At 45.7% G+C, this 10,779-nt stretch overlaps 1 protein-coding gene across 4 annotated transcripts in view; it reads right to left on the bottom strand.

Moving 5' to 3' along the window:
• The window catches only part of pard3ab (par-3 family cell polarity regulator alpha, b), a 141,092-nt gene extending 130,517 nt beyond the window's left edge, over window positions 1-10,575 (bottom strand). For 3 of the 4 annotated variants that reach the window (XM_084706549.1, XM_084706546.1, XM_084706545.1), the window contains exon 1: window positions 10,197-10,575. In XM_084706549.1, the coding sequence (XP_084562675.1) occupies window positions 10,197-10,316 (120 nt within the window). In that variant the 5' untranslated portion in view covers window positions 10,317-10,575. The remainder of the gene's footprint in view (window positions 1-10,196) is intronic. The other variant, XM_084706547.1, reaches the window with a different exon arrangement.
• Between the last annotated feature and the right edge of the window lie 204 nt (window positions 10,576-10,779).

The raw sequence follows: 10,779 nt of genomic DNA on the forward strand, positions 1-10,779 counted from the left end.
GAGAGGGAGGGAGAGGGAGGGAGAGAGAGGGAGAGAGAGGGAGGGAGGGAGGGAGGGAGGGAGGGAGGGAGGGAGGGAGGGAATATATTTAAAATAGAATTGGGGAATAAAGGAGGAGGAGAAAATATGTAAAGGTGGGAGGAGGGGTGATGAATGTTCCGGAGCCCGGAGCCAGAAGAGGAGAGACTTTCTGGCTCACCGTCACACCACCAAAGTGTGGTGAAATAAGGATGTGGTCTTGTCACACTGGTGCACACACACACACTTTTTCAGTTGTATGATGAACTCCTTTCAAGGTCTGTTTTCCATAAGTGGAAGTAATCATCTTCTCCGTCTCCAGTTGCCGTCTGTGGTCTTCAGCTTCTCCCTTCCTCTGCCCTCACCTCCATCCCCCTCTCGTCTCCTCTCCCACCCTCCCTCCTCTCCTCCATCCCCCTCTCTTCCCCTCTCCCTCCCTCCCCCCTCCCTCCTCTCCTCCATCCCCCTCTCTTCCCCTCTCCCTCCCTCCCTCCCTCCACTCCTCCATCCCCCTTGTCTCCTCTCCCTCCTCTCCTCCACCTCCCTCTCGTGTCCTCTCCCTCCCTCTTTCCTCTCCTCCATCACCCTCTCGTCTCCTCTCCTCCATCCCCCCTCCCTCCCCCTCTTTTCTCCTCCCCTCTTACCAGTGAAAATGAATTACCGTGAAATCCGCAATCGAGTGTGTGTGAACTCATGACCGAGTCCACTCCGACAAACTCCGCAACAGTGAGTTCTGCGGCGAGGCGCCCCAGGGGGTAACATAACCGTCGCTGAAAAGTATGGCAACAAAGTATGGCAACACGACAACTCGTGGCGGTTGGTGTGGTGGTGAGGGGGGGGGGGGGGGGGGGGGTTCAAAACCACTTGGCTGACACAGGGACCTTTCCCTGGGCTATACAACTACCAGCCAACGCCTATGGTTTGACAGCATTGTTGCAGATGACAATCAACTAATTTGATGTTCTACTCTTTAGGAAGGCTGTTGGACCTAATATCAGCCCAACATGTTTAGCCGTCAACTGTGTACAGAGACTTGTGGTGATGTGAGGAATGTACACATTTGTTCAAAGCAGTTGGGTGGGGGGACAAGAGAGAATAGATTCAAGGTTCTTTGTGACAGTCTGAAGCTAGCTAGACTATTATGGGATGCCCGGCAGGGAGTGAGTTAAAAGGTAGGAGACTTGGTGGTTAACCTCTCCTGCTCGCGAACACACGCAGAGCCGCTCAGGGTGAACGCCGTCCTCCATGACACAACAGCTGTCTATTCTGCCACTAACAAGCATAATTCATTCAAGCCAAAGAGCTTTCAAGGACTCGGTCTGACTGTCTGAGTGTCGTTTCAATCAAAGCGCACCTCGGCTACGCCGCAGCAGACGGCGCTCAATCACTTTGGCACAATGAGAAATCAATGTGCACCTTCCAAGCATCTCTGCACCGCAGCTAAACCCTGAACCAAACACAACTCCAGGTTGTTTAGAGTAAAGAATCGCACGTTCAGACAATTGACCCTAAAGCTGCGGAATCAGAACATCTTCCAATGTTCCATCCGGTCCTCTGTTCTACTTTATGATGTCAATTTTCATCAACAACTAGGCTACAACAATGGGGGGGGGGGGGTATTGAAAAATAAGGTTTGTGAAATAGACAGAGAGACAGACAGAGAGAGAGATTGAGGTGAAAGGGTAGTACTCTAACCACGCCGTACTAAATGGGTTGCTTGTCTCCAAGAAACACCCTCTTCTTTAAAATGACAGACAGATTGGTGCTGAGTTTCACAGTCAACCTCCTTCATCAACATACACACACACACACACAGCTAACTAAAACACACACACCCCACACACCCCACACACACACACACACACACACACACACAGGTCATTATCCAGTCTGATCATGTTATGGGGAGGGGCTGGAATCCAAAGTAGCTGAAACAGAAAATGCACAAACAATCCTTGCAAGAACCGTTCTCTACATACATTTACACACTGCCATGTCAGCAAAACAACAACATCAACAACAGCAGTCATTTACCACCGAAAAAAAAATCAAAGTGAGGAGTCGACATTTGGGTTGTAGGAACAGCCACTTCTGGTGGTTTCCGCTCTGCCCCCTGCCTCCTCAGCTGCCGGCCTCATGAGTTCCCTGGGTGGTGACTCAGCATGCTAATGACAGGGGAGCAGGCAGGCAGAAGAACTTCCTACTCCACAAGACCCAAACTGTTCCGGAGCCAACTAGAGGGAGGCTCGCCTGAACACAAGCCGCGCTACTAACCTGCGCTACCGGGGCTAGCTCGCCTCGCAACTTGGAGGGGGAGGGGGTGGGGAACGCAAAACAGGCACCAGGTACAACAGTGGGAATTTTAGACCCTTTTTAGGGGTGCTCAAACACCCCTACATTTCATCTCAGCACCCCTAAAAATATATATTTTTTTTTAAGTATAATTGTTTATTATCATTTGATGCTGGTAGTTCAGGTACATCCTTAGTTTTTTCATTATTCAATATTTTGCAGAACAATATATAAATGTATTAATTGTTATCCAGTGAAATTAGAGATTATATTAGCAAGGGGGTTTAGCACTTGTCCAAGGCACTGTATTCATGTCACATTCTCATTGGGGGCTGAGCACCCCTAAAGGTCTGATCCTAGAATCGCCCCTGAGGTACATGAACTGCAATAAAAGTGCGCCTCTGCCTCTTTCGTAGGTGATAAGAAAAACAGTTGCTCAAAAGAAAGTTGTCCCTCGGAAATCGAAATGGGAGTTGAGCGCCTGACTCTCTTTTTACCTGTTCCGAGTTCAGCCGCTCAACACGCTCCTCTCATTCATCAACACCGCTTCGATGAGACGGGATGGGGGGGTGGGTATACTGAAAAGCTTTTTCTCGAACACGGTTCGTGATCAACACAAATAAAGTCTCTGCCAGCGAGAGAGGGGGGGGGGGGGGCAAGGCTGGACTTGCACCAGCACAACCACACTCTCTCCTCGGAACATCCCAGAAGGCTTTCTGGATGGTTGTCAGCACGAGACGATGCATGGCAAGATCATAAAGCATTACATCATCGTCGGTTGGTCAGACACAAAGCTGCTTTTCCTGTTGAACAGCGTGCGGGCCATGCTTGACATAGCAACAAGATGGGAATTGCACTCATTTAGGATACAAGAGTCTGACACAAGATGTTAGGCCTTTTCCTTCCAGTCAGAGCACGATCCGACAACAGCACACCAGCCACTTGAACACGTCCTGATAGGACGAGCTAATATGCCTAAAAAAAAAAGAAGCTATAAATCAAAGGCTTATTATTTTCTTCTCCCCAGCTTATTATCTTTAGAGTTATGGTTTCACAATCCCATTGAGAAACCACTCTGTCAAAGACCAACGTGCTTGTCTAAACAACCCAGACGTGTGAGTCCGGGATCAGATCGTTATGGCTGGAAGATTACCGTGTGCCTCGTCTTGCCAGGGTCCCCAGACCCGAGAACTTTCCCCCTCCAGAGTGCCTGCCAACAGGCTAATGATCATCTGTCAAAGACAGCTTCGGTCAGGCCCGAGCTCAAAATAGAAATCTAAGCTCATCAGCCATAACAAGCAGCGAAATTCATGTCGAGACTCAATAATTAATTTAGACTCATTTATCACATTGTGAAGCTAAAAGCGGATTCCGTTGTTAAGTCTTATGAATTCTGAGGTGTGTAGAGGGCTCTGTAGCCTACAGGGGAAAAAAAAGAAAATTGTCCGGGATATTTCTATCACTAAAACTCTAGTTTTCACACCACACTGATAACAATAAAGTCATTGAATGGAATGTAACCAATCGTTTTTTTGCGGTGGAACAGTACCAAACCCTGCCGAGAGGATATCTGTCATGTGGCAGACGACAGCAGCAGCCGAACTACGAAGTCGCCGTAAGGACCACGCGAAACACTTTAAATCGAATTCCTTCGTCAGCCTCTGTGGAGCCCAACTGTACACATTCACGCAGTAGTGATGTTTATTCAGTGACATTCCTGGGACAATCCTGGCCCTGTGCTCGTGTGACACAAACACAGACATAGTCCTTGACATTTCAGAGAGAGTGTTGGGTTCAGATGAGACCCGAGCCGGGTTTGGCCCTGAACAGGGCCGACTTGAGAGTCTGTCTTCTGGGTACAAGACCACATTCATGGTTTGGGGAGATGAAACTCCGGGCGCCAAGAACGGGTCTTGAACTCGGCATTTAGAAAACGCAGATTTAACAGAAACGGGGGGAGGGGGGTTGGGGGAATCATAGCAGACCAGATCGTTAAAAAGTGAATAGGCTCTACTACTGTCTGAGTCAAGACAGCCTTCACTAAAGGAAATCCATTCAGTGTTTATAGTGAATTCTAGTAGAATACTGATTGATATCCACCTGGTCAGCTTTGTGTGGTTAACCTGAGGGAAACGTTATACATGTTTCAAATCAGGCTTTTGTCCATTTTGTTTTCCAAGTTCTACTGGACTTTTTTTTTTTGAGTTCTACAGAGAAACCAAATAATCTGGAACTGAGAAGTGCTTCCACAAAGGCCATACTATCTTCCCGTCATTCACGTTTGCCAGGGCAAGTCATAAAGACCACCAGTTTGAGGAACACACCCTGGACTTTCCACAAACGCACTTCTGTGAAGGCCAGTAAAAATGCCTCGTTCATAAATAAACCACCAGTCTGAGCAACCCAAGTGTGCAGGAGAAAAGCCTGGACAAAGATGTGTTAAAACCTCGCGTGAAGAAATGGACAAAAGCTCGGGAAAATAAACGCTCTCTCTCCCCACCAGTTTACATTCAGCCGCTTCCTACGTTTACGGAAGACGACCTGGTCTACAGCTCCAGTGAGGGGAAAAAACGCAACTTCACCTCAAAAGCGTCCCCCCCCAAAACACACATCCAAGCCTCATGCAGCACATTTTCCAAGTGTCAGTGACCTATCATCCAGAAATGGGCATGAATCAAAGAGATGCACAAGCCGTCGGCCTACTTTGTTTCCTGTAATACCCATCTCATGGGCCAAGCAGCGCCATATGTAGCCAGGATTAGGCTTGCATGGTTGGGGGGTGCCAACACTCAGATGACTGGATCTCTGCCAGGGTTACAAGTAATCTGTTTGCCTAGCGCTCTGTAAACCACTTAAGCACTCTGTCATGAAGTGTTATGATTTAGGCTCCCATTAACTGGAGACCCCAACAGGTTGCTGGTGCAGAACCTCCCAGGTTCCACTCCCTCAGAGAGAGAACTTTGGCTCCGGAGTCTGGTAATGAGTTTAGGACGTGCCTCTGAGGCCCTTTATGAAGGATGCGATTCTCTGAAGCGCTGTGCAGTTGATGATGGTTGGAGTTCTAGGGTTACTGTGCTGTTTGTGAGAGGAAATGACGGATTTCGCAGTTTGGGGAAGGGATTAAAAAGCGCTTGAACTTTGAACAGTTCATCCGTAGCTTCACGAGGGCTGTTCTTGGGAGGGCCTGTTGAGGAGGGAAACCAGTGATCATTGAGTACATCCACACGGACGCTTTGGACAGACTGCGTTCGGAACACATTTAACACACTGTTCCTCACTTAAAAGCCAGATGTTGATTTGAAAACATGAGGTATGGCGTCTCACTGCACAATCCTGAAGTCGGCCTTGCCTCCTTCCCAGCACATCAGTTCAGAATCGCGGCCCTGCATGCTCTCCATTAGCTAAACCCACCAACAGCTGCTCAGAGTCGACTAATGGCTGCATGGCCTGTTCTTACCGCTTCAGGGAGCACTCATGGACAGGTGGAGCTTTCATTCACACGCCAACTACGGCGATTTAACAAAGCGATGGTTTGAAAACACTCCAGACGTGACAAGACTTACGCTCAGGTAAATCGCTCGGAGTGGGCCGTGTAATTCAGGTGATGCCGAAACCTGATCCTCAAAGCAAGCATATCTAGCAAAACATAATTCAATATAGAAGGGGAAAAAAACAATAAATACAGTCAACATCTTGCCATGTTAATTTGCCTCAGGGTAAAGCTATGGAGGGTTTTATTTTCTTCCAACAAAATATGTTTAACATTACATTATGTAACTCTTTTGGCTATTGCAATCAACATTCTCTCTCGAAAAAAAAAGCACAACAGAGATCCACCCAATATCCTCAATAGCTCATTGTCCTGTCGTGACACTGTTCAGACCAGAAGGCCAAGTTGCCCAGGGCCAAAGTCATGCTTCAGTGCTAGCACAGTAGCACCATGCGGTGGGGCACAATCTCAAGCTAGGGGAACCGTCACACAAGTTTCTAGACCTGCGCTGTACCCATTTTGGAGCTACAGGCGGCCTGGTGACATGGAAACAACGTTCCCTAGGCTTCCAAATCGAATGCATTTAAAAGATCTACGAAACACAATGGGAACAGCAGGAAATTATCGAACTATGTGCTGACAATGCACCAAGTAAGCCTGTTGTATTGAATTGTGGGAACAGTTCTTCAGAACAGTACAACATGGGGCTGGTGTGACCACAAGAATCTGCTGTGTTTATATCCATTACACAACATCACTCTAGCAACTACATTCTTATCCTGAGATCCTCACAAACGCATCTGAAGGCTACGTTACCGTCGTATACCAACCATAACAGTCTTGTGTAAAATGCATTTCGAGGCAAGCCCAGCCAAATCACTAACTACCACTGTGGTAAATAACCTTCCATTAAATTGCTGTGTTTTGAAAGACTTGTCAAAGCTTGAACATGGTAATATTGCTTTGCATAAAAAGCTCAAGATGATAGCATATGTATCCACTGTCTGCAAACATGAATAATAAGGATGGCAGTGTATCTAACCCTAACCCTGCGATTTCCTTTCAAGCTGTATTCTTTATGGTGGTCTGTGACGGATTCAGTAACCGTCTAAGGGATGGGGACACCTGCTGCCATTGTCTTCCAGAGATGGCTGCCCTGCTCCTGACAGAGAGTAACGGACATGGACACAATGAATCTGGGATCTCGCCCGAGGAAGTTTATCCAGCGGAGGTGTGAGGCCAGCTGTCTCCTGAGATTGCGTCATGTGACTGGGTCATGTGACTCAGGCCCAGTTGTGTATAGCATTTTTTTTTTTTTTTTTTTTTTTAACAGGCAGTTATTCTGAGGACAAGGTCCTGGCTTTCATTTCCAGGCGTGAAATACAAACAAGCACATCCGTGGCACATCCAAATCTCAATACAGCACAGTCCATCCTCCAAGTGAAGAGAACACAATCTCAGGTTAGTTTACCACATGAAACACCGTTAAAAGTGTATCAGATCCTTTAGGTAAAAGGTGTCGTGAAGAAGAAAAAAAAAATCCTTAACCTCAACTGCCCTTATATTATCCTGTGACAATCTGTGATTGATTGTTCTGGTCTGGCATAGGATGAACACATTTTCTTGCAAAAATGCAAAATCCATGCCCACCTGGCAGTGCAGACAGGCCAAAGCAAGGATATCAGATAATATTTCAACCTCAGATCTGGATCTCATCTTCATGGAAAACGGTAAGAAAACGTATTTCCATTTTTCAGATGTAACTATGAGGTCACAGTAGGCTTTGAAATGTGCCATGTCATCCATTGTTTCACACGCAAAAATTCCATAATTACCCATGTCATAGTCACATAGCCTTAGATAGAATGCAACAAAGGTGAAAAGGTTTCACATGCAGGAATGCCTATCATTACATTTTTGTCCTTTTTTCTTCCTCAATGTCATCCTGTCAACACTGCATCTTGCCTCTCCTCCACTTCACTAGTCTCTCTGGTGGTAGCGTTGAGAGGCAACCAGGGCCCAGGCGATCTGCTGTGAGGAACACATTCCACTCTAATGACAGGGGAATAGGGCCCATAAGGAGCATAGGAGGAACACCCAAACTAAATTTGGGTCTCAATTAAGTCTGGTTGACCTATAAAGAAGCTGTGATCTTAACACAACATCCGCGCAACCAAAAGACTTGGTGACAAGGCTGATTTGTCAAAGGGTTTTTTTTCCTGAGGAGAAACAAGATGGCAGAAGGGCCGGGTGTGTTTCTTATGGAGGTAGTTTTTATTTATTTGTATTGTATTTGTATTTATTTATTTTTTTGCCGTGGGTGAACCATGGTTCACAAGGAACCATGTTTTTTTTGTTTTTTTTATCAAAGCACTGGGCATAATACATAATGAGTGTTTGATTCTGGCCCTCATTTCCATCACAAGAGGCACATTTCACTGGAGGAACCATCTGTGTTTCACATTTTCGGCCTCCTCCTCCTCCACCTCCGATAGCAGGTCTAGTGTTTGGCTTAGTAGGTACGCTGATATCGCACGCGTCAGCGGTTTTACCCTGCGCATTAGATTATGTAAAGATTAGATAATGACGCAACGATTTCAGAAACTCACAATGGGACGGACAAAAATAAGACAAATAATCCCTGATGGAAACATGACATGAAACTGGACCAACTTTAACGGTCCAACTATGAAGTGTAAACACAAGTTTCCTTCTATGGAAAGGTGAGGTGAAAGGGGCCAACCTTCTTCTTCTCTGCAACCAAAAAGACAGACTACGTATAACTGAATCAAGCTATTTCATCTATTTAATGTGAGAGTTGAACACCTCACAGTAGCTTATCTTCTGCTTAAAGACAATTGCCATTAACAGTAATTCTTATAACTGAGTATTAACATGAGTAAATATGATTAACTTGAGACAGGGAACTGCTACTGTTTGGACGGTACCGACACACACACACACACACACACACACTGCAGGCCTGATACCTCTACCTTTTAATGTAGGAACATCTTACAACACATTACTGTCTCCCCGAATTGAATAATTCATAGGACATGCGCTGTCATCTAGGTTACCCTCGTTTAAACAAAAGGGACGCCCTTCACATATAGCTGGGAACACATTACTTATTCATGGTTCCTTTAAAACATGCAACGTAACATGCAAAGATAACTATCGGAGAGAATCAGGTTTGTTATTGTATTGTTAGGCTACTGTAAAGCCATACTGATGCAACCTCTCCATCTCCTTGTGTTTGTCACAAACACACACACACACCTTAGCCCCCATCCATCCATACGCATAACATAAGTTGTATGCAACATGCATTATTTATAAGCTTCTTGAACCGGCAGTTTCCTACTAAAGTTTAATGATGATTCGGCCATGTGACCCAATTCCTGGCACCGTTAGTCTGCATATTGCGATCAATGTTGTCTATAACAACGCTGCAGTTCCTTCTCTCTCCTGCAGGGCCTCTTGTGGAAGCCTGAGGGCAGAGGATTTCTTTCAAGTTTTTACACTCTGTTTTAGCTTTTAAGCTTAGTAGCTACGGGGCAAATGTGGGAAATAATTCAAAAACGTCTGAAGTTGCACTTTGCAACCACTCCCGCACTCGCTTCACATATAGTAAGCTAATTTTGAGCGACTGAATGGTTGTGTTAGCCTACTTCCTTAACTAGTAGCCTCTTAGCAAGCAAACTATACGGGACTGCCATAATAGGCTAATTAGCAGACGAACAAAAGAAGGGATATTTGATGTCGAATCGATATAAAGATACGGCAAACAAGATATTAGTAGCTACATCAAACCATACTGAAATAGGATACACCAAACTCGACGTTTTGTTTTTAATGTGTTCCAACTCCCCCCTCATCTTCAAAACCTAGAGTGCGGTCCTAGGCGTGCTATTGCTAGCCGATGCTATCAACACTGCTTGCAACTTTCTGGAGCAGATCTAATTAAATCTGACTGTGCGCTAATATGTAATCTGCATGCTTGCAACGGTGGTTTCAAGATTAACCATGCTTGAGCATTCTGTCCCTGAAAGTAGATAAAAAATGTAAACATTTCCCCACATCCCTTCCTGGCAGACGAACGGTGGAAGTCCGCAAGGAACTTTTGTAGGTCTATAAACCGGGGAACGAACATAGTTCGAAAGACGATGTGCTCACATTTTTAACAAATGCAATCAAAATCAAATAAAACCTATTCACTCTCATCTGGCGAAATGGTAATCAGTTGCATCTGACGATTTCTAGAGTCTCCGCTCTCCTCATTGAATATAAGTTTGCGCCATATTGCAATGCAGCGTCCAGGCATAGCAACATTGTTTCCAGCGCCTTTGACGTTGGAACAAAAGCTGCGGAATAGAAAGTGACAGCGTCTTACCTTAGCAATGGCCTTTTTATATCGCATGACAGCTTGCTGGATAAGGGTATGCACTTTAATATTCCCATCTCCGCACGGTACAACCACCCTAGTCCTTCCAAAACACACAGTCACTTTCATGGTTTAGTATCCGATATCTTCCACAGAGTCGGAGTTAACCCAAGGATGAAGGATCCCTTTGAATGACTGCAGGAACATTAATTTTTTTTTCTTTGGTTCTTCAGCTTCGTGTCTTTAAAAGATATCAGACGTACAGATCGTTCACCTTTCCTCCCGGGACGACATTGTTAGCTGTGTTTTGTGACCACCTGTTCAGTCCCTCTTCCTCTGTTTCGACGTTCCCTTCCCTCGGCTGGACGCGTGCATGGCCAGGAAAGGCGCGAGCTTGGGAAAACGTTCTCCTCGCGGTGGTCAAGTGTGGAACTGCTGAGTGTAATCGCATACGACTCCAGATGCACAGAGAATAAGTAATTATGCAGGATAATAAATATTGCTCAGTTGTAGTATCGTGTTAACTTCAAACAAAACTGTAACTGTTGCAGAGGTGTATCTCTCTCCCTCTCTCTCTCTCTCTCTCTCTCGC

This window comes from Hypomesus nipponensis, chromosome 10 (genome assembly GCF_054491055.1).
Source record: "Hypomesus nipponensis isolate SF chromosome 10, ASM5449105v1, whole genome shotgun sequence".
Taxonomy (NCBI): Eukaryota; Metazoa; Chordata; class Actinopteri; order Osmeriformes; family Osmeridae; genus Hypomesus; species Hypomesus nipponensis.